This window comes from Chamaea fasciata, unplaced genomic scaffold (assembly GCF_029207755.1).
Source record: "Chamaea fasciata isolate MVZ Bird 193981 ecotype frontalis unplaced genomic scaffold, bChaFas1.0.hap1 SCAF_3, whole genome shotgun sequence".
In the NCBI taxonomy this organism is placed as follows: Eukaryota; Metazoa; Chordata; class Aves; order Passeriformes; family Sylviidae; genus Chamaea; species Chamaea fasciata.
In genome coordinates this window covers 48,379,871-48,407,742 of record NW_027094088.1, presented here as the reverse complement: position 1 = coordinate 48,407,742, position 27,872 = coordinate 48,379,871, and the positions used below count along the sequence as shown (strand labels likewise).

Sequence of the window (27,872 nt, the reverse complement as noted above, 5' to 3'; positions counted from 1 at the left end):
AATAGGGTTTTTTTGAAAGAAGTTTCTGTGTTTCATTCATTTGGGGTCTGGTCCCAGCTGTGGTAGCTGCTATTATTTAGCCTCCACCAGTAGACGCAGGATGTACCCAAGCGGTGGGTAAGGCAGCATTTGTGTGGATTTGGATGTCATCTTTGTTTCACTTATGGGAGCAAACTACAGAGATCTTTCCTTTCATTTAGTTTTCTGGGTTCTAACACATGGGGTTTTTTTGTTTGTTTGTTTTCTTTTTTATAAATACATTTTATTCAGCTGCTGAAGTACAAAATCCATTATTAATTGAAACCTACCCAGGGATTGTTTCACTGAAGTTTGTTTTCCTACTGAGCTGTTAAAGTGTTATAAAAGGCTCTCTCACTCCATCTTTGGGCTTATTGCATAAGTGCATCTGAGTGCCAAAACCACACAAAGGGAGGGCTCTGGAGCAAACACGAGTTCTCATGTCTTTTCATGCCTCCAAAGAGTATTCAAAAGACACAGTGGTCTTAAAGCAACTCTTATGTCTATTGCTAGGTGTTTTAGTAAAACTGGCCAATGTTTTACCATTTTCTATATTATGTTTTTTCTGTCGTCATATTTAAACAGTTTGTTACATTTAATTAATAACAAAAAGCTAGTCTTGTTGATTGTTGACTTCAGAATTTTTTTTGTCAAAGATACAGGTCAGTTAGGTTAGGCTTTGAAAGCAGAAGCAAGCAATTCCCTTACATTTGAACACATACTTATTGACACAAATGCATAAATCAAGTCTTTGCACATATAAATTAGATAATACAGAGAAATTACTGCTTAGTGTAGCTTTATGCTTTTTGCACTCTATTTGTGTCCATAAAAGCATTACTCCAGCTTTGTATATGCTGCATTTTTCCGTCTGTTAGCTATTTGGTTTGATGTTCAGATGTAATTTTCCAATTTTAGCCTAATGCTTATTTATTACTTTGCCACCCAAGAGCATTTCCACAACTCTCATCAGTATCAAGTATAGAATTCGATTGAACAGTTGCTGAATTCAAAACATAAGAGAGTTTGTATCAGGATATTTCTCTGAATATACCAGAATTATAGAATCTATTCCATCCATCATTTTGGTCTATAGCAAGGTTCATTTTTCTTGATTCCCTAGCCTACTTAGAATTTGATAGGTTATTTTAGGTAGGCTGGTTTTTTGTTATTGTTCCTTGCTTATAGTTTCACAGTTGGAAGCAAGTTTGGGCAAGGAAATTCAATTAACCTTTTTGTTATTCATTCTGTAATCCTTGGATCAATCTGTGGCATTTATGACATGGGCAGTATAGTATCAGAGAATGGCTATGTGTATATGAAATGTGATCTGCACATTCTGTCAGATCCTTGTATGGCAGCAGTAGTTTAACAGGACCATCTGCACCTTCAGACTGTCTGTAGTGTTCCCACAGCTTCATGTGGAAAGTCTCTTCATGGATCAGTGAACAGACCATAGCACTGTGTCAATACCCAGAAGAGTTTTTGTGCCTCAGCAAAATGGAAAGATAAACACCACATACAACACCTAAATATAGCAAAGTCAGCCTGCTATGAAATTTCCTCTTTTTTTGGCTTTTCTATGCAAGTGCAAGAATGTCACATAAATGCGAAAAAATTTTTTAGATATCTTGTCCTCAAATCATGTGTACAAATCAACTCCACATAGTGGAATAATATCTCTTCTTAGAAGACAGCAACCTTTCTCATAATTTTCAAAATCTGTGAGGTTCTTTGAGTAATTCACTCCCACAAACTCCTAATTGTGATCATCATGACTAGAACAGATAGAGTTGCCTGCAGTTATGTTTGTCTGGCACTACCATAATCTCCTGTTTTGAAACACATACAGCTTCATGAAACCTTAGCCATTTGTTCAGATACAACATTTTTTCTGTCTCAGGCTCAATTCATGGTTTCAAGATTTTGTCAAAATGAGATGGGAAAACACAAATCATACAGCCAAAGGTGTATTTCTTCTGTGAAGAGTCTTTTCTTTGAATATCTCTTACACGGAAATATGAAGTAAACTTTAATTCGAAGGGCACAAATGCAGTCATTTAGCTGACTGCACTGCCTCTGGGAAAAAATGACATGGATGCAGCTCTGGAAACTCAGCTCTATGTACTCGCTATACTGTCATTAAGAACATGCTGCTAAATTTGCTGCACTTTTTACTTTCATTGAGTAGCTCCCATTTCCTTTGTCTGTAGAAATCATATCACTCAAATTTCCAGAAATAGGTGGAGAAGGTGTGAAGGATACAATAGTCAACACAACATCCTTCTCTGGGATACAGAGATATTTTTTAACTCTGATCTATTCTGGGTAATTGCCTCCTTCTATCTTGTGGTTGTTATGAAGAACCTTACCTCTCTAGAACAAACAATTTGCATAGACCTCTGACCATAAAATGCTTTGTGACAACAGGCAGGAGAGCTTTCAGCCCCTACAATGAACCTTTGATATGTGGAGAAATGGTTAGGTTCACAAACTAAGAGAAAAATTTCACCTAACATTTAATCTTAACTAAACTTGGACTTGGAACAATCTAAGTCTATTTAGTTCAAAATTTCCAATAGTTGTTTAGGTTTCAGTCATGACAACACTACCTACTATAATCCTTTGAGTAAATAATCAAATTTTGCCTTATGCAAAGCCTTCAAACTTTCATGTAAACAATTTTATTTTTTTCAAATACGTGTTTTTGTTTTGGAGTTTGGATTCATGGGTGGTTATTTCATCCATTTACATCCTGGCATTGCTTGGCATTGCTCTTTTCCATCCTGTCTTCCAGGATAGCAAACATCAGTGCCAGTCTGGTATTATGACTATGGAAAAAGGTAACTTCAGCTATCTCAGATTAACTGGAGAGTAAGAGTGTGCCTGTTACCAGCTGATTTATATTCTGGCTTGCCTTACGAGCAACTTGTTCATATGACACAAGTTGGGTCACATAATTTCCCAATATACCAGAGAGCTTGCTCTTATATTAAAAGCAGCAATTATTTTCTTACCTGCTGAATGTTTAAACAGCTTCTTTAAATGCTGCCATGTGTGTGAAATACACCTGCCTCCAAGAAGTCTCAGTCTCTGAGAGCTTCACAACTCTTGTCAAACCCACTTCTTTTGGGGTCATAATTTTTAGCATAGACACAGCCCAAAATGGTTAAAGCTGTACATACGTGAGCAAAGGGATGGGAGGAGTTATTCCAGCACTGAATTTGTCTTTGCTGAAATAACAGATTTTTCATTGAGGAAAAGAAGGAAAGGATAAAGAACTTAAGCACATCTCTGTACACCAAGTGTATTTGCTAAGAACACATTTTTCCACTTTAAATTCAAGCTGCATATCAAAGCTACAAACATTGTACTACAACTTGTCATAATGCAACACAGTGTAAGAGCTTTTAATCTACATACTTTATTCTTTGACAGGTAACCTACAGGAAAGGGAATAGTATTACAAGAACGCAGGAGAAACTCTTAATTGATATTGCATTAATGTCACTCTGTGCCTTGTGATGTATTTTTGTAAAAATGAAAAACCATGTGTGGGCTCAAAAATTCCATTAATGGAATGTAAGGTTTTAGTAATCTTTTATTCCCCTTCCTAAATTAATTTTCCAGCCCAGAGTAACTGACTTTGTATCAGTCTAATATAGGGTTAAATGAAAATCCAAGTACATTTTCCTTGCTAGTAAGAGGCATGCACATTTGTGCTGAGCTTTATTCCTGTCTGTTGAGTATCCATTATGAAATGCCTGACTCTGACTGCTTCTTGTTATCCTGATTCTTCACAAGCCTGGAAACAGCATTTCTTATTTTAGGCATTTCCTTTAGAAGAACTGTGACATGAGAAGTAATTGTTTGCTAATGAATTTGAAATTTGCCCCTTTCCTAAGCAAAGCCTTGATTAGTGGCCAACTCCCAATCAATGGAGCTGCCTCCTGCTTGGAGCTCCATTGAACCCAGTGGCAGGGGTCCCTTTTGAGATGTAATTCAGTGGAGCTCTGCAGTGGCACTGGCATTATCTGAACATGCGTATTGGTAAAACTGAGGTCTAATTACAGCTGCAAATATGCATTTCTTTAAATCATCTTTTACTAGAGAAACCCAAAGACTTAGTTAAGAAAATTACTCTTCTCTACCCTAGAGAATAATTCTAGCTCCTCTTCCCTCTGTGAAGTGCAGAGAGAGTTGAAATTTTTCATATTTGAACTTTGAAATGGAAAAGAAACAAATGGATATCTCCCTTTGCTCACAACCAACCATTGCAATTTTTGTTTATGGCTCATACTTTGCTTACCTTACCTTTCATTCTTAAAGCATGTACAGATTAGCAACACCTACTATAAACAAAAGATTTTTTCCTCCAGCCCCCAAGACAATCCAGTACAGAAGAGCAACACAGTAAATCCCAGGCTTGGAAAATATAAGATGATTTGTTATTTTCAGCTCTCATGTTGATTCCTTGTTCTCAATACTCTTTCTCTTGTCATCTATTAACGAAACACCCCCCCCACCCCACCCCCGCTTCTCATGTTAAACCCACCAGGTTGTGGGTTTAGCCTCTTTTGTGGTTCTTCCTCTCTGGACACACTCCAACATTCATTCTTCTATTCTTGCTTATTTCCTACTAAGAATCAAGCCACATTCGGTGGGTAAAAGAACGAATGTAATAATTACCAATAAGGAATATACACACATCAGGTCAAACATATTGAAGGCAATGGGGTAGACTGGATGGTTACTGTAGCAGTTTTTTTATGCTTCCCTTACCTTATTCTTGAGAAGTGCTCTCCTACTTGCCTAGGGTGAGGAAGTAAATGTTGTGACTGAGGTGCTAACTTTTCCTGACAGAATCACTGGGCTGCATAATATGAATGGTTGAATTTAGACCTTACAGCTAACTTATGGCAAACCAGTTTGGTTGGTTTGAGCATTTCTGCTTAAGAGCTCCCAGCGAGGGCTAAATTACAACCAGCCTGCATGGAGACACCAAGTGAAGGTTAAAGAACTTTTGACCAATTATTTGAAAACAGCATCCAGACATTGCCTACATGTGCATCTTCAGCAGAGTTTACTGCCCTTGGTGTGCAGTTCTTCAGGGACACACAAATTTTACCCACAGTTTTATGCAAGCAAGGCAGGCAACCAGCAATTGTGTGTCAATCAGAGCTGACCCTTCCTATGATTTCGCTGCAAATCATAAAGGATTTGGAGTTTTTGTGAAACCCAGGCCCCTGGTATTAAGGGATAATATGAATATTTAGAGACAGAAGGAGAACAGCAAGGTAAATTTTTTGTCCTTTATGTTGCAGGACAGTGACTCATTGTTTTTTTCTTGCAGATATGACATCATGAACCTACAGTACATAGAGCCCAACCGCTACGACTATGTCCTCATTGGGACCTGGCACGAGGGCGTGCTCAACATTGATGACTACAGGATCCAGATGAACAAGAGCGGAATGGTCCGATCTGTGTGCAGCGAGCCTTGCCTGAAGGGACAGATTAAGGTGTGCCTCAGACACTTACTGTCTGCTATAGAAATATGAATATCCAGTCAGTGTTTCTCCTTAAACCCAAGCAAGTTCTTTTCAAGCCAATGGGTAGAACTTCCTTTCCTTCAGAAAAGCCAAAATTATAGAAAGACTCCTAGATTAATATCTTTCTTTAATGATACCGTATACAGGCCCATGTTTTCTAAAATTACCCTTTGTAGGGATGCAGAATCTTCTAGTGTGACAGAATTTGAATTTCATCTTATGTGAGAAAGATTTCAGCTTATTCATTGCCTACAGCATTCAGTGGCTGTGATTCACTTGAGGGCTGATCTTGAAAATATCATGACCCACAGGAATCCAGTATTTTTTTCCAGCAATCACACCTGCAAAGAAAAATTGAAAAAACCCAAACAAACCCCATGCCTATTTGTGTCTCGTGTTCACAATGGGACAAATGGAAATACAAATGAAACCACTCTGTGTTCCCCAAACAGTAGCACTTGCATCAAGCTACAAATAATTTACTACCAGTCACGTCTGGATGATGCAAAGATATTTCACCACTATCAGAGTGGTGTGGATGAATTAAGTTTAAAACGGCAAGAAGCTCATTCAACAAAATCTTCTTAGAGTAGACTTTCCTTTCTATTTTCATTTAATAAGCACATTTGCAGATTTTCATTTCTATATTGCTACTCTAAGCAATAAGCAGCTGATGATTTGGCAAAGGCACAGTGACACACTCCAACATCTTGGAGGAGAAACATTATTGGTATTTACAACCCTCCAAAACATCTTTTCCCTGTTTTTGAGATTGTGCAGTTTGTGTATATGTGTATATGTAAACACCATGCATAGAAAATGCCAGCTTCAGCTCTCATTGAAGTCTATTGGACTCTCTCCACAGACTGCACGAGGAAATGTTAAGAATCAAAAAAAGCCCACAAAGCCAGTATTCAATAAAACAAACATTTTGCATTTCACTATTGTACTTATCTCTGCATATAGATGGACAGGAAGATCTGGAAGAAAAGGCTGGATTCCTCCTTCCTGGCAAACAAGGCCAGAGTCTTTCTTGGAGCCCTAGGAGTCAGAGATATTCTTAATCTTTCTTTCAGCCTCAGGGTAATGAAACTAAGAATCAAGACAAGGAAATAATCTTTTCAGCATTGGATCATTACATTTAGCAGCCCACACAGCAAAGACAGTTTTCAGGGACATTTGCCCCCAGAAGATCTATTTCAAACCATGAGGTTGATCACTGCCTAATTTTTTTTCTGTTAGAACCCAATAGATCCTTTTAGCAGGATGTTTTGTAATTTGTTCATTTTTTATTTTCTATTTACGCTTGTGTAATGAGCCCCAACAAGACTTCCAGATAAATTTGAATGTATGTGAATGTGCTTGTGTGTACATGTATATTATAGGTATTTATATACATGAATTACTCTTTGTTCTAACCTTTGACTTTGTCTACTGCTTTTTACTGTGCAATAGATATCAAGCATGGACTGAGCTGCTTGTCCTGACCTCTGCTATCTCACAGATTAAACCTCAAGTTTGATTGAAAATATGACATTCACCATGCCTCTGTACCAGAGGGAAAATTGTTTTGTACTTTTAACTCAGAACGACTCTCCCCAAAACAAAATAAAATTGTCCCCAGAGGTTACCTTTGAACTCCTAAGCACAAATTTTAATACAGAGATTGATAAAAAAAATAATGATTCATCTTTTCTAGATGTTTGAAATGTGCTATACACAGGAATCCTGTCATGCTTAACAGTGTATTGTGTTATATGTTTGCTGGGGGATGGTGGTGTGTGCCTCTTTTTTATCAGATACAGGATCAGAACCAATGATGTATTTTGTATTACAGGTGATCAGGAAAGGAGAAGTGAGCTGCTGCTGGATTTGTACTGCTTGCAAGGAGAATGAATTTGTTCAGGATGAATTCACGTGTAAAGCCTGTGAGCTCGGCTGGTGGCCAAATGCTGACCTGACAGGTAGGGATGTGTCCCTCCAAACACATTCTTTTTCTACAGGGCACAAGGAGAATGCTATGTGCTGGACAATAAGATGGCAGCATGCAGAGATATTAAAGGTACACATTTGGACACACATTCCAGTGCAGTTTAGGGTGACTGTCTTTCAGCTTAGTGCAACAGCAGAGACAATAAAAGACAGCAACACTTCTGCCAATAAAGAATGTTATAGTCTGTTTCTTTCCTTCATTTAGAACAAGTATTAATAAAGCTGTTAAGACTACTAATGAGCTCAGCAGCATTTGCTGCAATTTAGCAGCGACTATCATAAGAGTCCAGTGCATTCTTGTCATATTGACTTGACACTCTTTTCTGATCATTTTACCATTCAATTAGCAGCACTTTATCTGGGATTTCAGGACCTTCAGTAACTGATTACTGGAGTCTTGTTTGGTATGAAGACCATTCTCACTGCACCCACCAGCAAGAAGAGTTTCAACAAAATCCTGAGAAAGGCTGTCTGGAAAGTTAGACTTGCCCATGTGCTTTGGATGAGTTGCATGCTTTGGCATCCCTCTGTTTATTTTTTACCTATCAAGATCAACCTCCACATCTGCTCTAGGCTTCGCAGCAACCATTACCCCCCACAAAAATAGTTACAACACCTTGAGAAGCATCACCCTGACCTAAACATTTGCTTTGTATCACTGTGAAAGACTAGAGGCACCCCTGCCTCATGTCACCTCTGCAAGTCTTGGATGCCCGCATTCAACAGAGCATCATTCCTAGCCAGAGAAACAATCTGATCACCTAGCCAAAGATCAAATGTGCAACTTTACTCTTCTCTGTCTTTTACCATGACTGGCCAACAGCCGGATGTTGCTGCAACATCTCACAAAAAGACAAAATCCTCAAACTTCAATTAATTTGCTCTATGAGATACTTCGAGCTAGTAACTGAAGCCAAATGAGGTGTCAGAGCATGTATTTTGAGAGGGAAAGCTAGATGCTTCTCCAGGTAAAAATACACCATTAATCCCAAGAGACTAGGAAATGTGACCCATTCATTGTCTGTTTTGGTTTTCTATGGAAAATAAGTTATGGTCATGTCCCAGATGTATGTGTAAATGTCTTTATTCTACACCTCCCACTCCCACCACCCTGCCCTACCCCTGCTCTGGTTTGCAGCTAAACTGACAAACAGATTTGTCAGGATACAGAAAATCTCAGAAATTGTTCATGTTGCAGCAGCCCTCTTGTTAGAGGGTAGAAATGAGCCAAGACACAAACTTCTTGTTTATCACAGCATGAAAAGGGTCCTGGTTTATTCCTCTTTTGCTCAGCCATCCTGACTCCAACTATTCACTGACTCTGGCTGTAGCAAGCTCCTACTGGAGATTTCCCTTGCAGCCTCTGACTGCTGGTTATTTCCTGCTAAGCTATGACTGCAGGTATTGGTTTGTAGACTCTGAATGCAGGCTTTTACCCAGCTAGACTATGGATGCAGGTTCCAACAACAGGCTCTGACTGCAGACCCAGACTGACCTCACAGCAGTGATTCTCTCTCCCCAGAATCCTTATTCTTCATGATACTCTCCTCCCTTCTTCTTCAAGGTTCCCCCTTCTTCATGATTCCCCTCACTAGCTAACCCACTCTCTTTTATCACATTTGTTTTTATTGGATACAGCTGTGACTCATCAGGGGTGAGGCTGTATTGGGTAATTAACGCAGCTGTTACTTATCAGGGATGAGGTCACCTGTATTCCCTTCTACAATTTAGACCCTTCAAGTTGCATGTCAGTGGGTTGTAGGAAAAGTATTTAATGAAAAATATATTCTGTAAGGGTCCAAATCACTGAAACACGTCGGGTGTTAATAGAAACCAATAAATCCACAGAACCTTTCATAGATGTCCAGACCATTTGAAAAGCTCATATTTAATTCCTGCTCCTACAGGACACCAGTGTCTGCTAATTTTAAAGCAGGTTTCCACATATAAACAGGTTTTGCTGGTCTCGGAGGTTCACAGAATTGCTTGTATCTACTCTTCAAGGAAGAAAAAGGGATTTATTGATTAAAAAGAAGCCAGAACAAAAACCTGGTGAGAGATCAATACGCCTTGAGAGAATATGTTTCAGTGCTACCAGCTGCCCAGAGTAGCTCAAAAGCGGTCATGTCAAAATGACAGGCACTGCTGAAAAGAGTTGCAGAAAGAATCAGTGCTGGAAAAAAATCTCCAGGGTATGTTGCAATCTATTAACTTTTAATGAAATCAGTAGACGACCTGCTGATTTGTGTTTCTTCTCAGCAAGGAGACTGGACTGCTGCTGTTCTAAAATCACAGTAACGTCAGCCAAATAACAGCATAGCCATCGACTTATTTCCTAGAGAACATTAAAATGGCAGTCTGCTCCCTCACAGCTTCTTCAGTCTTGTGTTGTTGAAGAAAAACCTTCTTTTTTTAACCCCTAAAATTGATTTACTTGAACTATACTACAAAGTAGAAAGCTGTGAAAGGAAGATGATGCCATCCTTATCCTTAGAAGAAGGTGATTTATCTAGATAAACTCTGTCTCTTGAACTTTGTGGGAGTCACCATTGGTATAATTTAATTTGGAATTCTCTTTTCTTGCCAGGACTCCTATCAAAAGTGTTTTTATAGCTTGATTTTATGTTTCGTATTCATGCGCTGACAGTCACCATAGTATCTAGACACAGACGGTAACATCTCACAGTGCAGATTGTTTTTCCCTTTGCCTTAAATCTTAAATGCTAAACGTGCATGTAGTTTTAGACTCATTTTCCATCACAGATGGAGGCTCTAAAATCCTTAATCCTTTTAAGAAACGTGAAGAACATACTAACCTATTTCATAAGACGTGCTTTTCCAGGTGCTCATTTTCTCCATTTGAAATCAGTCTCTGTTGCTCAGCAATCATTTCCTGACATTTAAATTTTATTTTTAAATGTACACTTTCTTTTTTTTTTTTTTTTTAGATTTCTTCCCTTAAATATGAATTCTGTGAAGTGGACTCAGGAGACACAAAGCATTTTTCACCACAGATGATGAGAATATGACCTGAGAAATAGTCACTAAAGCCAGTACCTTAGACCTTGTGCCAATAGAAATCTTATATAGTACCAAAATATAATATAATATAAGAAGGATGAATGTCAAGCTAGTAAACTCAGTTTACATAAATCATGTTAAATTAGCAATGAAACAAGATAGGGTAGGAAGTTTTATAGTCTTATGAAAAGAATCATAAGGTTTTGGGGCCATCAGTTACTTGGGATGTGTAAATGACCTCAGAAAACATAATAGATTCTCTTATTGTCCTTGCAGCATGAATCTAGTAATACAAAAAAAAATTGATTAGCCATCTGATCTTGGAAGTTATTCAGTTAAAATTCAGGGAAAATAGTACATGCAAAGTATCAGACAGCTTTTACCAGAAAATTTTAAATGTGAAGCTTTTGCTCTGATTTTTTTGAGGTTTGAGTTAATTGCTGAGGGGGATTTGTTTTGTTTTGGTTTGTTTTATTTTGTAAATGCATGTACAATTTCCTGGGTATTGTTCCCCCAGTCTCAGTGGGGTTCCAGAGCTCACTTTCTCCTAGCTGGGAAATGACCCACCTTCACAGGTGCTGACAACCAGCAACTGTTAGCTGATAATAAGCAGTGAAGGGAAATTTTTGCAGCTTGTACAATATGTGGTTCTTGGGCTTGCTGGTGCACAGGAATTACACTGGTTTAATGAAACATTTCTAAGCAAATCTTACACAGGATAAGCTTAAAGCAAACGATAAGCTTAACTACCATGTTGGATCTGGGTTAAGCCCCTGAAAACATAGTTTAAAATGGAATAATGTGAGCATGTCTTGATGTGGTTAAGCTTAAACTCCATATTGAAACTTAACCCTTCCAACAGCCACTAACCAGATTCTTGTATGAGAAGAGCTTCACATGTATTAATCAAGGAGCTTCTGATCCTTAGTCTTTTATTAAATCATAGAGGAGCCAGCTTCCAGTCAGGGCTGTTGAGGCCAGTGGCCAAAGGTTCACACTTCTAATAAAGAGGTTTTTCTTCATATTTCACTATGAAAGTACTGGTTAGAAGTATGGGTTTCCTATCTGAGTCTTGAACAAAGCATATTGATCAAAATAATTTTCTTTATAAAATTTTCTCTTTATTTTTAATATTTTCTTTAAAAAATAAAGACCTCTGGTAGCCACTGCTATAATTTCCATTGTTTTTGATGTTACAGGCATGTGTAATAACAACACCTGTAGTTATGTCAGCTTGGAGACAAAGTGTACAGAATTATATGGCCTTCTTTCAGTTCATATTAAGTTGCCAGACATTAAAAGTTCAAGCAGAAATTTTCCATGTCAGAACTTTTTCTTTGGCTTGATTTTTTTAATGTTGGCTTTTTGTTTGGGTTTTTTCAGTTGTTTGTTTGTTTGTTTTGGTTTGGGGGTTTGTTTGTTTTTGGGTTTGTTTTTGGGGTGGTGTTTGTTTGTTTGTTTGTTCTTTGGTTTTTTTTAATTCCAACAAAAAACATTTTTTCTCCTGTTTCTCAAAATGAGGTTAGTAAAACTATTCAACCCTGATCTATACCATGCCTTACTTCTCAATTATTTGGAAGGAAGGACTTTACATTACAGGACAAGTATCTACATTACAGTAGGGGTATCTGTTGGTAGTTTTGTGTCACCACATGGAAGATGCATATAAATTAGGTAAAACTGTGGTACTCAAAAGCTTTTAGTTCATAGATGGTTTCTGCAAAAACACTCCACACTGAGGAGGAAGGGACTGAGCATGACTTTTGCCCATCACAACATCAGGGCCCTTGTTAAGATCTAGCAGCAAAATTGAGAGGAAAAAATGGCTCTGTCCCAAGCTTACTGACACTACCATCTTTTCCCTGCTGTTTTCAGCCATGTCCAACAACTCACATAGGCAGAGTTCATGAGCAGCCAGTCCAGGATGAGAAAAGCTGGACCAGCAGCTCCACATCTGGGTGGAAAGGTGGCTAGAAAAAATTGTAAGGTGAATTGAGACAGGGATGATGAGGGACTGGGAGGAAAAATACTTGAGAGGTGGGGGAAAGGCAGAAAAGGTGAGTTGTGTCCAGGGGAAACTGGAAGAGGACAGAAACAAGAATTGGAAGAGGCCATGGATACTTTCCTTGGGAAAAAGAAACATGTTAAAAGCATTTTGGAACTATTAAGTCAAGAACAGAAATTAGAAAATGCCATCATGAAAGTTGTCTGTAACAGCTTCACAACGATAACATCTTGTTAACACATAGGATTTTATTTTCTTTATAGTGTTTATTGCTGGTATTACTTCTTCAGCACAGTAAGGAAGATATCCAGAGACTCCCTTAACTTGAGTGTGGGGAGAGAGAGCAAAGTACTGTCTTAACAGACACCTATGTTTGCATGTCTGTACTAGTCAGAAAGGAGAGTCCAGTTTTTATCTGAAGGCATGCGTATTCTGTGGGTTTCACTTTTCCTAGAGAATTTAATTATATTATTTAGTGGGAAAATGATGAGCAGAGGGTTTGACAAAATAAGAGTAAGATAATGTGAAGAGAAAAAAAGCAGAAATGTACTACGAAGGTATAGTACCTATGATATGGTTCCATCAAAATTTTGGGTTTATTACTATTTTTCTGTCCATAGACCTCTGATTAATTTATATTATTTACAAAATCACTCTCAAAAAATGTAGTAGATCTAACTATACTGATTGTGGTAACAATTAAATTAATCTGAGGATGTAAAAAACCTACTCATTTTTAACAATGCCTTCCCTGCTGAAATGAAGAGATGATGGTGAGTTTGTCTGGGTTTTGTTCCCAGCTGTGCCTGTGGTATGCTGGGCTTGTAATCAGGTATTTCTAAAAGCAGATACTACCAAATCTAATTTCCTGTTGCAGCGTCACGAGAAAAATGGGATACCCAAAATGGATGGCTGTTTTTTGAACATATTTCATCCAAACTTTTCTGTGATGCAGTTCACTCCTTTGTAAAATGGTTTTCATAATCCATGTCACATAGACTTATGCTAACATTTGGATTATACCGAGATCCAGCAAAATAGGCTCTTCCAGGAGCTGCCTTTCTAACACTCTGTTTCTCTTCTGTACACTGCAGGCTGTGAACCCATCCCTGTAAAGTATCTCCAGTGGAGCAATATAGAGTCTATTGTGGCTGTGGTCTTTTCCTGCCTGGGGATCCTGGTCACCATGTTTGTCACCCTTATCTTTGTGCTCTACAGAGACACCCCTGTTGTCAAGTCCTCCAGCCGTGAGCTCTGCTATATTATCCTGGCTGGCATCTTTCTGGGTTATGTCTGCCCTTTCACCCTTATAGCTAAACCCACCACGACATCCTGCTACCTCCAGCGCCTTCTGGTGGGGCTCTCCTCGGCCATGTGCTATTCCGCCCTGGTCACCAAGACCAACCGCATCGCGCGCATCCTGGCGGGCAGCAAGAAGAAGATCTGCACCCGCAAGCCGCGGTTCATGAGCGCCTGGGCACAGGTGGTCATCGCCTCCATCCTCATCAGCGTGCAGCTGACGCTGGTGATCACCCTGATCATCCTGGAGCCCCCCATGCCCATCCTCTCCTACCCCAGCATTAAGGAAGTTTACCTTATCTGCAACACCAGCAACCTGGGCGTCGTGGCTCCTGTGGGCTACAATGGGCTCCTCATCATGAGCTGCACGTACTATGCCTTCAAGACTCGAAACGTGCCCGCCAATTTCAATGAGGCCAAGTACATTGCATTCACCATGTACACCACTTGTATCATCTGGCTGGCCTTCGTGCCCATCTATTTCGGGAGCAACTACAAGATCATCACCACCTGTTTCGCGGTGAGCCTGAGTGTGACAGTGGCCCTGGGGTGCATGTTCACTCCTAAGATGTACATCATTATAGCCAAGCCTGAGAGGAACGTCCGCAGTGCCTTCACCACCTCAGATGTGGTGCGTATGCATGTCGGGGATGGCAAGGCACCTTGCAAGTCCAACACTTTCCTCAACATATTCCGGAGAAAGAAGCCAGGGGCTGGAAATCCAAAGTAAGTGGATTGACTGCAGGTACAAATTTATCTGTAAATGTCCCTCTCTTTGCCATCCTCTCTTGGTTCAGTGTAGCCTGCTGAATAATAAGGTATGTAACAGTTTTTCATCTCATGTGTAGCAGAGAAGGTGGAAATGATCCTTTAGTTCTAAGCCTCAGATGGATATTGACGTGTTGCTTATTATCTTCTCTCCTGCTCTGAAGGCAGCCCTGTGCACAACTCCCTCTACCACTGGGGCAGGTCAGGTAGTGGCAGAGTAATCAAGCTCCATTTGCAGCTTCTTGCACCTCCCTGTCGCATGTGCTTGTGACAGGGATCTCACGCCCTGACGTGCAGTTGCTCTGCATTATGTTCAAACTGAAGTGCTACTATAGCCCTTTAGAAAAGAAATTTCTGTCTGAATGATTGTAAATCACATGTACTTGCCTAAGGCCACTGGAAGGCGTGTGAAAGCTGAGGACTGGACATTAGTTTTTAAGGTAGTGTATTGTGATAGTCCTCATGACTGTGATTCAAGAGCACCTTCCATGCTATCCCTGTGTTCTATTAAATACCCAGCATTATGAGCAATACTCTTACTCATAATTTGTGTAAATCTCTCCATGTTCTCAAACTCAGCGTTGGTGTGAAAGTTGCAGAAGTCAACTGATGGTGAAAATGAACTTGCTTTCACATCTATAGAGCTTGTTATTTTCCTTGCTAATAATTAAAAGCAACCCAGATGCAGCAGAGCGGGAGAGAGAACTGTTACTTCAAACAGCATCTTGCTGTGAGGAGCTGTCTGAAAATTTGCATTCTTTATTATTTTATTGTTTTTTAATCTTTAAAGAAGCACCATAGGGCTAGATATGAGCTTAGATGATTATTGTCCCAATTAAAAAAAAAAAATGCACCAGTGAAACATTCATTTCTGAGGTTCCCAATAGAATTCAAATTCAGTTAATTTCCAGTTTTTGGGATCTGTAGGTTTCTTTGAGTCAGGCTCATTTTGATTCAGTTTGCATAAGAACCATTTTCATCTGTCCTGGTGATGGAAGTAACACTGTAGAAAACCCATGCTGTGATCAATTTTGTCTTTATGCTACTTCAGTACATTTTATTTTTTTTTTTTGCTAGATGGGGGTCAGAAGTGAAGGGAATGGAGATGTAAGTGACCCAAATACGCAGCTCAGTGTGCCACAGAGGCCACATCAAGGCTGACGACTCCTGAGCTAGACAGAGAGAGCAGGGAGTAGAAAGCAGTCTTAGCAGCCATCACCTGCAGGGAGATGGCCAAAACTCTCTGTAGCCCAAGAGCTTGAATTCCATGCAAATAGAAAGATGGAGCCTGACCCACCTTCCTCTAACTCTGTGGTAGTTAGATGGGACTCAGCTGTCTGTAAGAAACTAGTGTGGTGTCATTGCAGTGTGGTTTCTGGCTAAGTGTTGGTTTCTTTAAGTTGATGTCTGTCAAAAAAAGAAGACTTTTGAATATTTTAGATAATGAGAAAATTAATAACTAATTCTCTGTTCTGCTTAGTCTTCTTCTACCTTTATTTAAAAAAAGAAAAGTAATTTAAATAATCCAAATGTGATATAGTTAGAATACAGTTCTTAATATGAGAGAATATGACATGCTATTCAAAAGTTGAGCTTCTCCCTCATCATTGCTACCTTTAAAAGTCAACAGGGAGCTTTTTAGCAATTTATTTGTTACATAATTTTAGTAAGATTTTCTTGACCTCTCTGTTAGGCCTGTGTGAGTGTTACAAAGCAGAAAAGCTCTACAGAGTTTTAAGCTGCTTTTCTGAACTAAAAGCTCAATACCTAGTTAATTTGCCTTTTTTCCTCAGGTTAAGCATCCATGTGTTTTATATAACCAAATTCCCACCTCTGACCTAAACCTCTTGTGCAGTTACTGCATATTCTTCACCCAAACCAGCACAGGTGTAGAGGCACCCTGGAATTGCTGATGGAAAAGGACAGCTCATCTCTCTGTTCATGGGCATGAAGAACTGAAAGAAGCTTAATGGACAAACACGAAGCATTGGAAATAAAGTCCCAAGGCAATACAAAAAGTAATTTCAGGGTTTTGGAGGGGGTTTTCAGCTCCTAGCTGAGTCCATTGCAAAGTTTCTGAGGACATTGTGACAACACAGATAAAAAAGTGAGTCACTGTGGAAATCAAGAAGTTACAAGTAGAATATGCTGCAGCCTTTAAAGCACCTAGATAACTGAAATGTGTATCAGGTCCTTCCTGAAACAGGACTTAAAGCTCCTGGTAGATGCTCAATGCCCACAGGATTGACCTCCAGACTGATTTTCAATGGTTTTGTTTGTGGTTTTTTATTTCATTTGTTGATGTTTGTGGTTTTGTTTTGGTTTTGGGTGGTTTTTTTTTAATTTGGTTTGGTTGGTTTGCTTGTTTGTTTTAATTCCCTATCAAAATATGGGATTTTTTTGCCATGTTTTCAGAAATTCTAATCCCTGTAAGTATGTTGCTCTATTTCTAGATTCTTCAGTAGTCTCTTCCTGTGGCCACATTTTTCTGTCTATAAGTGGCCAGCAGTTCTGCACTCTAGATGCAGATTTCTTTTCTAGACATATTCATTTATCTTCTTGTTATGTCTTTTGCCTCTTCCTAGAGAATTTTCATCTATTTTCCTGTCTGTATCAAATCTCTTCTCTGCTTAATCCATTGAATTCCAATTCCTAAACAGAAAAGTGGCATCCATCTAAATTAAACTGGTGTGGAGATATAGGGTTAAATTGAATTAGTTTTAAAAATGGAAACTAGTTTACATTTACAGGGGCAAATCAAACTTATATAAGCCTTCATAAAGCATTTTCCTGCAACGTTGTGCTGTCAGTTTAACTAGTATAGCTTGGGGACTAGAGCAAGCCAAGACACTTTCCCTTTCTGCTTCCTAAAGTAGAGCAAAAGAATTAACCAGGGAAGTCTATTAACACAGGATCAATTAGTCAATTCAAAACCATCAGCTGAAAACCTCTGGTGCTGATGTAGAGGTCAGAAAAGTCATCTTGAAAAATGTTTGTCTCAGCTGCTTTGCCAACAGAGTTTCAGTGAAAATAAATTTCTTAGAAACACTGTCTTCACATGAACAATAAAGCACACTGCCTTTACTGATCTGTTGCCCTCTCAAGATGGTATGTGCAGTCTTGAGGATTTGAACTCGCTCTTACTTTGATTGAGTTAAACTACGAGCAATTACAACCAGCATTGTTTCCCATAAAGCTGCTTGGGAATTTTCCAGTGGAATATATACGTTTTCCATCAGAAAATTCTGGCCTTTCAAAATGTTTCATAGAACTGGGCTTTGCTGCTAAGCATTTTCCCTGGGCCAGGGGGACATTCTTTTTTCCCATGGAGGAAGACTTTGGGAAATCATGAGGGAATCTTACCCCAATAGTTAAAGCAGTTACTTAGGCTAAGAGCCTATCCCTCATTTCCCAGGTGGATGCTCTATAACTGGATTATGCAGTGTGCAGGACAAGTCTCCTTTCTGTATGTTGTCTTCCAGCAGCATTTTGGAACAGAGGAAAAAACATTGTAATGCAAACCCTAGGGAAATGCTTTGTATTATTCTCTGAGAGAGCTTGAATCTGGGTCTGAGGGATCCCTCGTGAGTGTCTTCAGTACCAAGCAACTGTCATCCTTTCCCTCTTGTCAAATGAATACTTAAATATGTATAAAAAATGGAGCAGCTCCATCAGGAGAGATGAAGAGAGAGTGATATCTGCTGCTTGTGTTGAAGCTTTGTGGGGCCATTTATTGTTCGTTTGCTGCTTGATGGTATTACAAGATCCTGGCTTTTATAGGATGATGGCATAGAGGCATTTGTTAGGAGAGCCTTTTGCATCTATTTTTTATTCTTTCCAGATGTGAGATGGAAACTTTTGTTTATGGATCTTGCTGTCATCTTTAGCCTTCTTCTTGGCCAGAAAAGTTTTTTTTGGTCTATGGGGGTCAATGAGCCTGAAGAGAAGGACACCTTTACAGTGCCTATATGATCCCTTCCCTGAGGAAGAAATGCTTCCATCTGTACTACATGAAGGAAAAAATAGCCAGTGACACTTCAGATTCTGATGAGGGTTCAGGAAATGCATTCTCCAGCCACTGCTTCAGATGGACCCTACACAATGTGTAGGAGACTGAAGTCCAGCCAGCAGCCTGCAGGTCTGTTGTGTTGCTTTTCTGTAGTAAGCACGCAAGTCAAATAGAGTTGAGCCACACAGAAAGGCTCACCTCTTCTCTCATGCTTGTTGTGGGTTGCAGTAGCATGAGAAGGATCAGTGCTGCAGGAGTCACCACAGGGAGAAAGTTAATTTTGTGTCTTTGGATAATAAGCTCCAGGTCTGGCAGTGATGCTTATCTGCTCCCTCAGTCTTCACATATCAATTATTTTAAATTTATGGTTGAGACCCTAGGTCTGGACACCATTTTAGTGCCTTTTGAACCAGAGTAAGTAAGGATTTAGTTGTCAATATATGTTATGTAGCAAAATCTGAGTTAAGAGGAATCCAACTAGCAAGACTCACTGAATGACCAGGACTCCACATTAATGCATAGGCTACCTGTTTTCCCCTTGTGATTCTAGTATATTTACAATCAATTATTTTTCATCTAGCTGTCTGCCTTTAGAAATGAATAACTGATTTAAAGTACTTTCAAATATGTAATTTATCTTTTTCACACATTTCAGCAGTCCATGCCTCTAGACTGCTATCACAGGCATCCAGTCTGAGCAAGGTCCAGGCAGTCACCTGGGATCTCTCAAATTTGATTTATTTTATTCTGATAAAAATTTGCAGAAAACCCAACATCCCCTGGTAACTCCTTCCTGCTTCCCTTTGTCCTTTCTCCCTCTGTGCTTGCTCCCTATATACAGTTTTTTAACTGAAAATCAGGGTTCTCCATAACCTCTAGTAACAAGTCTGATCCCTTAGCATGGCTTAAGGAACCACCTGCTGTTTTGTAGTGCCAGTTATAAAATTATCTCCAGGTATTCTTAAGCTAATTTTTGTCTTTAAACTGACTTGCTGAGTTGCCATTTCATCTTGAGCTGTACTGACAAGCCGTGCTTTTCTGGACTCATTTCCCTTGGCAATTCACAGTCCACAAAGACTTTTGGATTCTTCACCTGCTTTGTTTTCAAAGCCTCCCACAGGCACATGGTGAGGGGAATCTTAGCACAAGTATGTCCAGAAGATTTTTGTTTCACTGATTTTCATGGTGGTGGGAGGAGGCAAATGCACAATGCTGCATGGCAAGACTTGGAGCTTCCAGACACAGAGAGTAAATGTTCAGCAAGCTCTGCTGCAGTTGTTCGAACGTAGATATTTTAAAGCCTGTCACTTAATCCACCCTAACAGCCCTGTCACAGGAATAGGTGCTGGGGAGTACTCCATCTTCTCACTATTATGTTATTATTCCACACTGTCAATATTCTATCTTTAAGCAGGGGTTATAGAGGTAAGGAGGGAGGCAAGAAGAAAAGTGTGAACAGAAGATGTGAAAGCACTTTTGATGTAAGTAAAACAATGCCTTTTGTCCTGATCTCTGCAGGCTAAACTAGGTGAAATTGAAACAAACCAATCTATCTCAACCTGGCACAGCCACACGGGGAATATTCCCCTCTGTCTGGCTGAAATGTATCAAAACTTCTGAAACAAGTCGATATAGTGGAAAGTGCAAGCAGAATTAATAATAACTGGTCACCATTGTACCTTCTTTTGTAAAAGAGATATATATCAAATCCTGTGCTTCAGGACACAGGCTCAAGGTGAGAAGTATTTTCTTTGGCCCTGAAGCATGTCATCAAACCTGCAGCACACAAGAATTATCTTTAAATGCTTCTTATACAGATCAGCATCTCGTGTAGTTTTACCTTCCTACAGCAGTGCCAAGCCAGTATCGAGACCATTGCTGAATCTAATAGGAGATGGTAGACTACCTTGCTTTGCAATTTAGAAAACTGATGCAGTGGGTAAACTTCTTGTGTCCTGCAGTAGTGCTGCAGACACAATAAGACAGACCCTAATTTTTACCATTACAGACCTTGGAAAATACCACATTCCAAGGGACTTCCAAGAAGACCCTCAAACCTGCTTTGCCTGCACAACCATCCTACTGAAGCTTAGCCCAGAGGGAAATGGCATATTATGAAAGAGACTTTTGGAAAAGCAGAAAGGCTGTAAGCTTCTGCCAGCGGGAAATTGTACAGAGATTGAAAAGAAAAAAAAAGAAAAAAAAAAAGGCAAAATTGTACAGGACAGATTAGGTTGTTTATTCAAACAATTTGTTGCTGTATATCTGATCTCTCCATTAACCTCCAATAAAATGCTGACACCCACGTCCTGTTTTCAGGGCTGACTCTGTAGGGCAGTGGCACCATGGGGCACAAGGTGCTGTGCTGGGCCATGGCTTTGAGGCTCCCAACTCCCCACCAGGGCATGGGGCTCCATTGGACATTTGGTTCACCCTTGCATCACACCCAGGGCATATCATGGAGGAGTCTGCTTCCTTCACAGGTTGTTGCAGATGTGGCAGCCCTGGAATGGCTCCTGGTGACAGCTGTCACAGGGAAGGCATGTGGCACCCTGGCCTGGCCTGATTCGCCTTCCTATTGCAGCCCTCGCTGACATTTACCCAGCTTCTCTATTCAGTGTAGTCCTTCACCCTTTTCTGAGGTTACAGTGCCTCTTTGAGAAAGCCTCTTGCATGCTCACAAAGGATAGCTGAAGGTGTTAATGCCAAACATCTCTATCTCAGCAGCTGGTATGTTTGCTGGCTTTGCTGGGCTGTTTACTGGTCTTAAGCCATGAATGATTTTGCAGACGCATAGCACTGTGACATGTAAGAGCTCTTATCCAGTTCTCTTGTGGACGTGATGAGAATTTCATGTAAGAAAATACAACAAATCCAGTCAAGCTGTTCTGTCCTTGTCAGTATATTGATTTAAGTGAATATTTAAAACTCCCAGAAGACAGTTACATGGTTCCAAAGAGACTCTTAGAACCAATGTTAAAAACTGTGAAGAAACACAAAATAATGGGGGAGTGTGAAACTTAACATTCCAATAGCAAACTCTTCTAGCCCTGCTGCAGGGTTGTCTATGTTAATTTGATCTATGTAATTATATCTAATATTGTCTTCCATTGCCTTGAATTTGCATTTGATTATGATGTACATATATTGTAGTTCTGGCCCACAGACTAAAATGAAAATATAGAATAAGGGATAGAAGACTCTCAGATATCACTTCCACACTCACATTCTTTCTCATTTAAATAACTAGTAAAACCCATATTTATTTAAAAACCACGCATGGCATATGTATGCATCAAATTATATCCCAAATTGTCTATCTGTGTGTATATGTGCAAAATAACCAGTCTGGTGATAGTGGGTTTTTTTAATCCTTCTAATAAGAAATAAGGGGCATAGCTGCATAAAGCACTCTAAGTTTTCCTTGCAAATTATACCAGCTAAAGGGAGTCCCAGCTCATGCACAGCTGATCACATGCCATTCCTAAGGCAAGATGTGGAGAAGTGAGCAAAAAATACATGCTATGATTGGGATGTTTGTGATCAAGCAAAAACCAAAAGGCCAAGCAGTTTAATCTCATTCCTTTGGGTTTGCTTCCACAGCCAAACAGAGGTTGCCTGAGACTACATTTGGGAGATATAACTAGGAAAAGCTATGAGGTTCTGCAGCAGCCTCCCAGGAAGATCTGGATAACTCTCCCCCTCAGACAAAATCTAGGTTATATTGAATAAGTTTACAGCATACATTGCCTGCACCCTGTGATCCCATCCAGACTTCTGCTTCTTTATCACCAGTCAGAGCCACATTTTATGTGCATGGTTCCTTTGGATGAGAGGGCTTTTGTGTAAGGTTCTAAGTAATTTCCTTCCTTTCTCAGAAGTTCCCAGTCTATGGCAGCTTTGCCACTGTCTTTTCAGGGATGGTCACAAGTTTGTTCTCCCAGGAAATTTTGACTGGACATATATCTAAGGCACGGTGTCTGAGTCCAGTCTAGTTCTTGCCAAAGGACTGCTGGAGGACTTCACTTTACTACTCCTTCTCTTGTTTTGCAGCTCTCAAGATGCTGAATCACAACATGTTTTTCTGCTTGGGGGCACTGCTGTAGCAGCAGGCAGCTTTGTTTAATGAATCTCAGTACTTAAGCACAATGACAAAAAGATACACAGTCGCATCAGAGGGGAGCTTTGCAGTTATGTACCATAATCTCTGCCTCCTAACTGAGGGGAAGCCAAGGCAGTATTACAGAAATCCCGGGGAAAGCTAGTACCTTCCTTGGCATAAACCACAGGAATAAGGACACCACTTGTAATTTAATTTCTTGCTTGACTGGATCACTTATTACATTTCCTTGTATTTTGGTATTTGTATACATTATTCATATCCAGTTAGGATGCTGCAAAAACACACCAACTCAATAGAGAGTGATACAAACAATTGTGTTCTCATGTAGGGATAAGCAAGTGTTGTTTATCTGCTCAGCACCACACTCTCCTGTTGTTTTGGCTACAATTGTCTCTGTGAGAAAAATAAGGAAGAAAACTTCACCTTTCAAGAGTGTCAGATACATAAATAACTGTTGAAGGTTACATCCAGTTAAGCACATAAAACCCTGCATATTTCTCTATATTACATATGGAAATCAGATTCCAACTCTCATAAGCACAGCCTCAGGAAAAACAAAAAAAAACCAAAAAAACCCAAAACCAAAACAATTCCCAAACTCACGTTGTGTGAGAGTGGTACTCTGAAATATAAAATGGAAATGGAATAAAGAACTAAAATACAAGTCTTCTAGAGGTCACTTTAACATTTTTTAAGTCAAGAATGTAATTTACCTCCTTTCTATTCTCAAAGTGTGATGTTTCAGCCTATGCCACTGTTGCTCACCTCACCTCAGCAGAAACAAAGAGAGGTGTGACTTTTCACAAACACGTGATAATTCGTGTGCAAATACTTGTTAGAATAAACATGCAGGGTGTTCTGCAAGCATTTATTCTGCGGGGGTCTCTGAACCACCTCGTGTTTTCATACGTCTTTAAGCTAATTTAGGGGTGAAAAAATTTGGGTACAGAAGGATATCATGTGGATCTCTGATATACTTTATACAAGAACAAGACTATAAAACAGCACAAGTATTATACACATCTATATACAGTTAACACTGGAATTTGGTTGTTTTTTTTTTTCAAATTGAGACATCTGAAAAATACTTTTGATTCATCCCAACAATGCAGTGCAAAGTTACTAATGTGAAATGCAAAACTACTGCTTATTTATTTAATCCTTTTCCTTAGGGACACATAAGAGGCACATAAGAGCCCCAAAAGGCAACAATACTTGCACGTCTTCTCTTTCTTCTCTTTCACTAATGTGAAAGGCATTTTGCATTCTGGCTTCTCCACCAAGCTTATCCCTTCTTGTGATGAGCCCTCCCCTTTGTTCAGGGATGCCTCACAAAACAAAACACCACAAGACAAACTGCAGATGTTATAATCGCACACTGATAAAGCATCTGATTTTTAGCCAGACTCTGTAATTCACAAATTAATCCTATTCTCAGAGAGAGAAGATGGTCTGTCTCTGTAGGTGGGTATGGTTCTACACCCTCTTAGAAATTAAATCTGCAGATTTAGACATGTTCATTTACAAATACCTGTATATGGATATGATGGATATGGCAAAACAAAGGCTACCTTCTAGTGCACTACTCAGATCAAAATCTGGATGTAGTCTTTGCTAAATATCTGTCCCTCAGATGTACGTGAGGATGGAGCAACTTGCTTTCTTATATTTTTGTTCTTGAGGATTTAAGAGTATGTAAAGGGAGCGGTGAGAAATTTAAAAATCTCTTCCTTGGCTTTCTGCATGATTTCAATTTTTTTTTTTTTTAGCTGGTATAGAGTGATGCTTTTTTCACTTATCTTCTGATTCTGCTTTTCCTCTGTCCCAAACACACTGAAAACTATTCACACTCAGAGCAGAGATCTGACTGCATTCCCCTCTCTTCTCTCTGTTCTTACCTCTGTGCCTCAAGGATTCTGAATGGGCAAATTCTTCATTGTCAGATCTTTTTTAGGATTTTCAGACCAAGGTGTATCTGTAGAACAGACTCCACCACACAGAAGACATACACTGTCAAAGAGTCACTAATAAACATGGCCAGCATGAGAAACTATGTTCTCTGCTGTGCCAAAGGACTCTAAGAAACCACTTTAGGCGTGGGTTGAAAGTATATTGTATCAATATAACATCTGCCTCCACACTGAAGTTGTTAGAGACTATTTAATTTTGAAATAACAAGTCAACTAATTCTTCAGAGCATATATGTGCTCTGGCATTCAGCCTCCCACACCTGACAAACATAGGTTAAAAGTCATTATCACTGTAAACAGCAAACAATTGTGCAGGCTGAAAGTAATCACACAATTTGTCACTTTAAAGCCCACTTGACAACTAAAAACTCCAGGTTTCTTGTTAGTTCATTATAGATAATTTACCATTTCTAGCTTACTGCTTCAGTTTATTTCTTCTTAAGATGTTTCCCCTTCTCTCCTCTCTGTGGTTCTTCCTTTGTAATGTGCAGGATGTGGCTTTCTTCCACCCTATAAAATTAACCCTACGAAGAGGGAAAAAGAAAACGAATTACTATCTGCTGCATTTCTTGAGCCAGATTTCAAGGTCAGATAAACACTAACGTCAGCACCAGAGAAACCATCCCTGATGCCCACGGTTTGGGGAACAGGGGTGAGAGCTGTCCCTTTCAGCAGCAAATTATTAGTTTAGCACAGCTGTGCTGCAGCACCACAGCCAGAGATGTCAAAGCTGATCATAAACTCTATCAAAACAAGTACCCCTTGATCTGATTATAGCAACTCCTCCCTAGTAGATTGTTTGCTGGTGTTTGCAATTTCAATCTCATCAGCCCCAGAGAGCCACAGGTTCAGTTTAAATAACTATCTACAAGCCACCTTCTAGTTAGTACATCCTCCTTCTCTTTACCCAACACTATTAATCTTTCCTCATCCTTGGTTTATTAAAACCACGAATGTTTATGCTTTCCTTCTTAGAGTTCTTGCTAGTCTTCCCCTCTACTTGAATGGATTTTTTTTTTTTTTAATGTTGTTTTCTGGCTACTTATTTTCCTGGCACAACACAAATCTTCAGGTGGTTCTATTCAGCCTGTTTTGGCTGGCTTGCAAGCCTAGTATTCCCAGAGAAAGGATCGTCTGAAAATCAGGATTTATTTCACATTACTCCTTTTTTTTTTTTTTTTTTTTTTTTTTTTTTTTTTAATCACAAAGCCCCCCAGACAAGTTAACACACCCAGGAAACAACCAATCAAACCAAAGGAAGCAAATCCCGTAGTCTGTGGAAACTCCTACAGAGGGATTATCTATCTCGAGTAGACTGACAAGGACTGGAGGGGAGCTGCGCCTGAAAGTGCAGCCACAGCAGCTCAGACAAGGCAGCGAGTGCCCAGCGAGCAGATGAGGCGTGTGGGTGGCATTAACCCCGCTGAGCCGCAGGCTCCCGTGCCCAGCTGGCAGCTTCATCCCTGGGCTCAGGGGGCTGGAGTGCAGGATCGCGTGGGTTTGGAGTGCCTGGGTTTGGGTTGCGTGGGTGTGCTCGGGCAGTACATGCTCTGGTGGAGCACCAAGTGTGGCCCCTGGCATCTCTGTGCTCCCCAGTCAGCAAGCAATCTTTCCTCGTTTACTTTCCCATATCCACTGAAACATAAGGCTATATACATTTCTTAATCCTTAGTGTTATATAAGTTATCTCAAAAATCTCTCCTGCCGCCATCCCAGACAGCCAAGAGATTTTCCTGCAGCTACTTTGGGCTATCATAGCCTGTAATTCCACAAATGCTTTAAGCTGCCCTAAACCAGAACTGACACTCAAAGCCTTCCTTTATCCCATGCCACCACTTTGCCTGTGCAGGGACAAGAATCTGGACAGCCATGCTGTGAACTCAAACTGGGAAATAAGAGGGGTTTTTTCTCCTTTCTTTTTCTGGCATAGTTGTGACCCAGATTAGTTGTCTCTGTCATTCCCTGCCAGATGATTGAATATTTGCTTGTGCTGACACAGAGGGAAGGTGGAAGAGCAGAAGGGGAGGGCCAGAGTGCTCCCCCAGCACACAGCTGGCTCCCACTGCCCTGGGGTGACCTGAAGTACACACAGCCTTTGCTCCATCTTCACTATCCAGCTCAGTGCCAGGTCTTTCTGGGCATCCTTCTGGGATTGTGCTCTCCTTGGTGACCTCAACCTTTCTGTCCTCTTCAGCAGATGCTCACACCTCGACAGAAAGGGTGTGCCGTAAAATCCCTCCTGCTTCTCAGTGCTCTGTGGGTGATACTTATTCATATGTCTCACTCTGCTGGGCAAGGGTAAATACCCCTATGGAGTCCTTTCTACTTGTACTGCTCTTTGCATCGTGGCTCTCAATTTCGCTCCAAAACTTGTTGCTGTGCCATTGATTAGCATAATTAATATAAAACCCAGAGCAATTATTTCCAGACATCACTTAGACTGGAATTCAGGACTTGTGTTCTAAAAATTATTTTGTACCAAGAATCTGTCCATCTTCCCAACTCCATCGACTGGCTTAGAGATCTTCTATCAGGTTCAATGCTCATACAAAGGCATTGAAAATTCAGGTCCTTATCCTACAGGAAAAGGAACATGGCCTTTCTTCTTTTTATGTAGTTACCTTTTGATCCAGCCATGACAACTGTAGATAAAACCTGACCTTTCAAGGACACAAACATCTGAAGAGGAACATGCTTTTTCCAAAGAAGAGGCTAGAACTGGAGAGGCATGAGGATTTGGGATGAGAGTGTAGTTGAACACTTTAGAGGTCTGGTTCTGCACATGAGACTTGCTTACTTTCCCAGTCACCTTGCAGACTGCTAGAGCACTGAGGGGGTGTAATGAAGACCAGATTTTTTTTGGTGTTGCTGAGATATTCCTTGGGAGTGCAGAGGGCAGCTAGTCTGAGTGTTGGAGCAGGAACTGCTCTTGAATGCAAGGCACTGTGCCAAGGGCACACAGTACAAGGCTTCTCCTTTCCTGTGCTAAAGCTAGGGGTTATATATAAGTTCTTAAAAATGAGGAGTTTATTCAGGGCTATCACTTAACTTCCCTTGAACATCCTCCCCACTTTACGTTCTTCCTAATGTTATGGATGGTGAGTTGTTTTAAATG

General features: G+C 40.0%; 1 protein-coding gene across 1 annotated transcript in view; it reads left to right on the top strand.

The window, feature by feature from the left end:
- GRM1 (glutamate metabotropic receptor 1) overlaps nucleotides 1-27,872 on the top strand; it is a 180,529-nt gene that overhangs the window by 135,221 nt on the left and 17,436 nt on the right. The window contains exons 5-7 of the mRNA XM_066178895.1: nucleotides 5,372-5,540; nucleotides 7,408-7,534; nucleotides 13,683-14,613. Coding sequence (XP_066034992.1) covers nucleotides 5,372-5,540; nucleotides 7,408-7,534; nucleotides 13,683-14,613 — 1,227 coding nt within the window. The remainder of the gene's footprint in view (nucleotides 1-5,371; nucleotides 5,541-7,407; nucleotides 7,535-13,682; nucleotides 14,614-27,872) is intronic.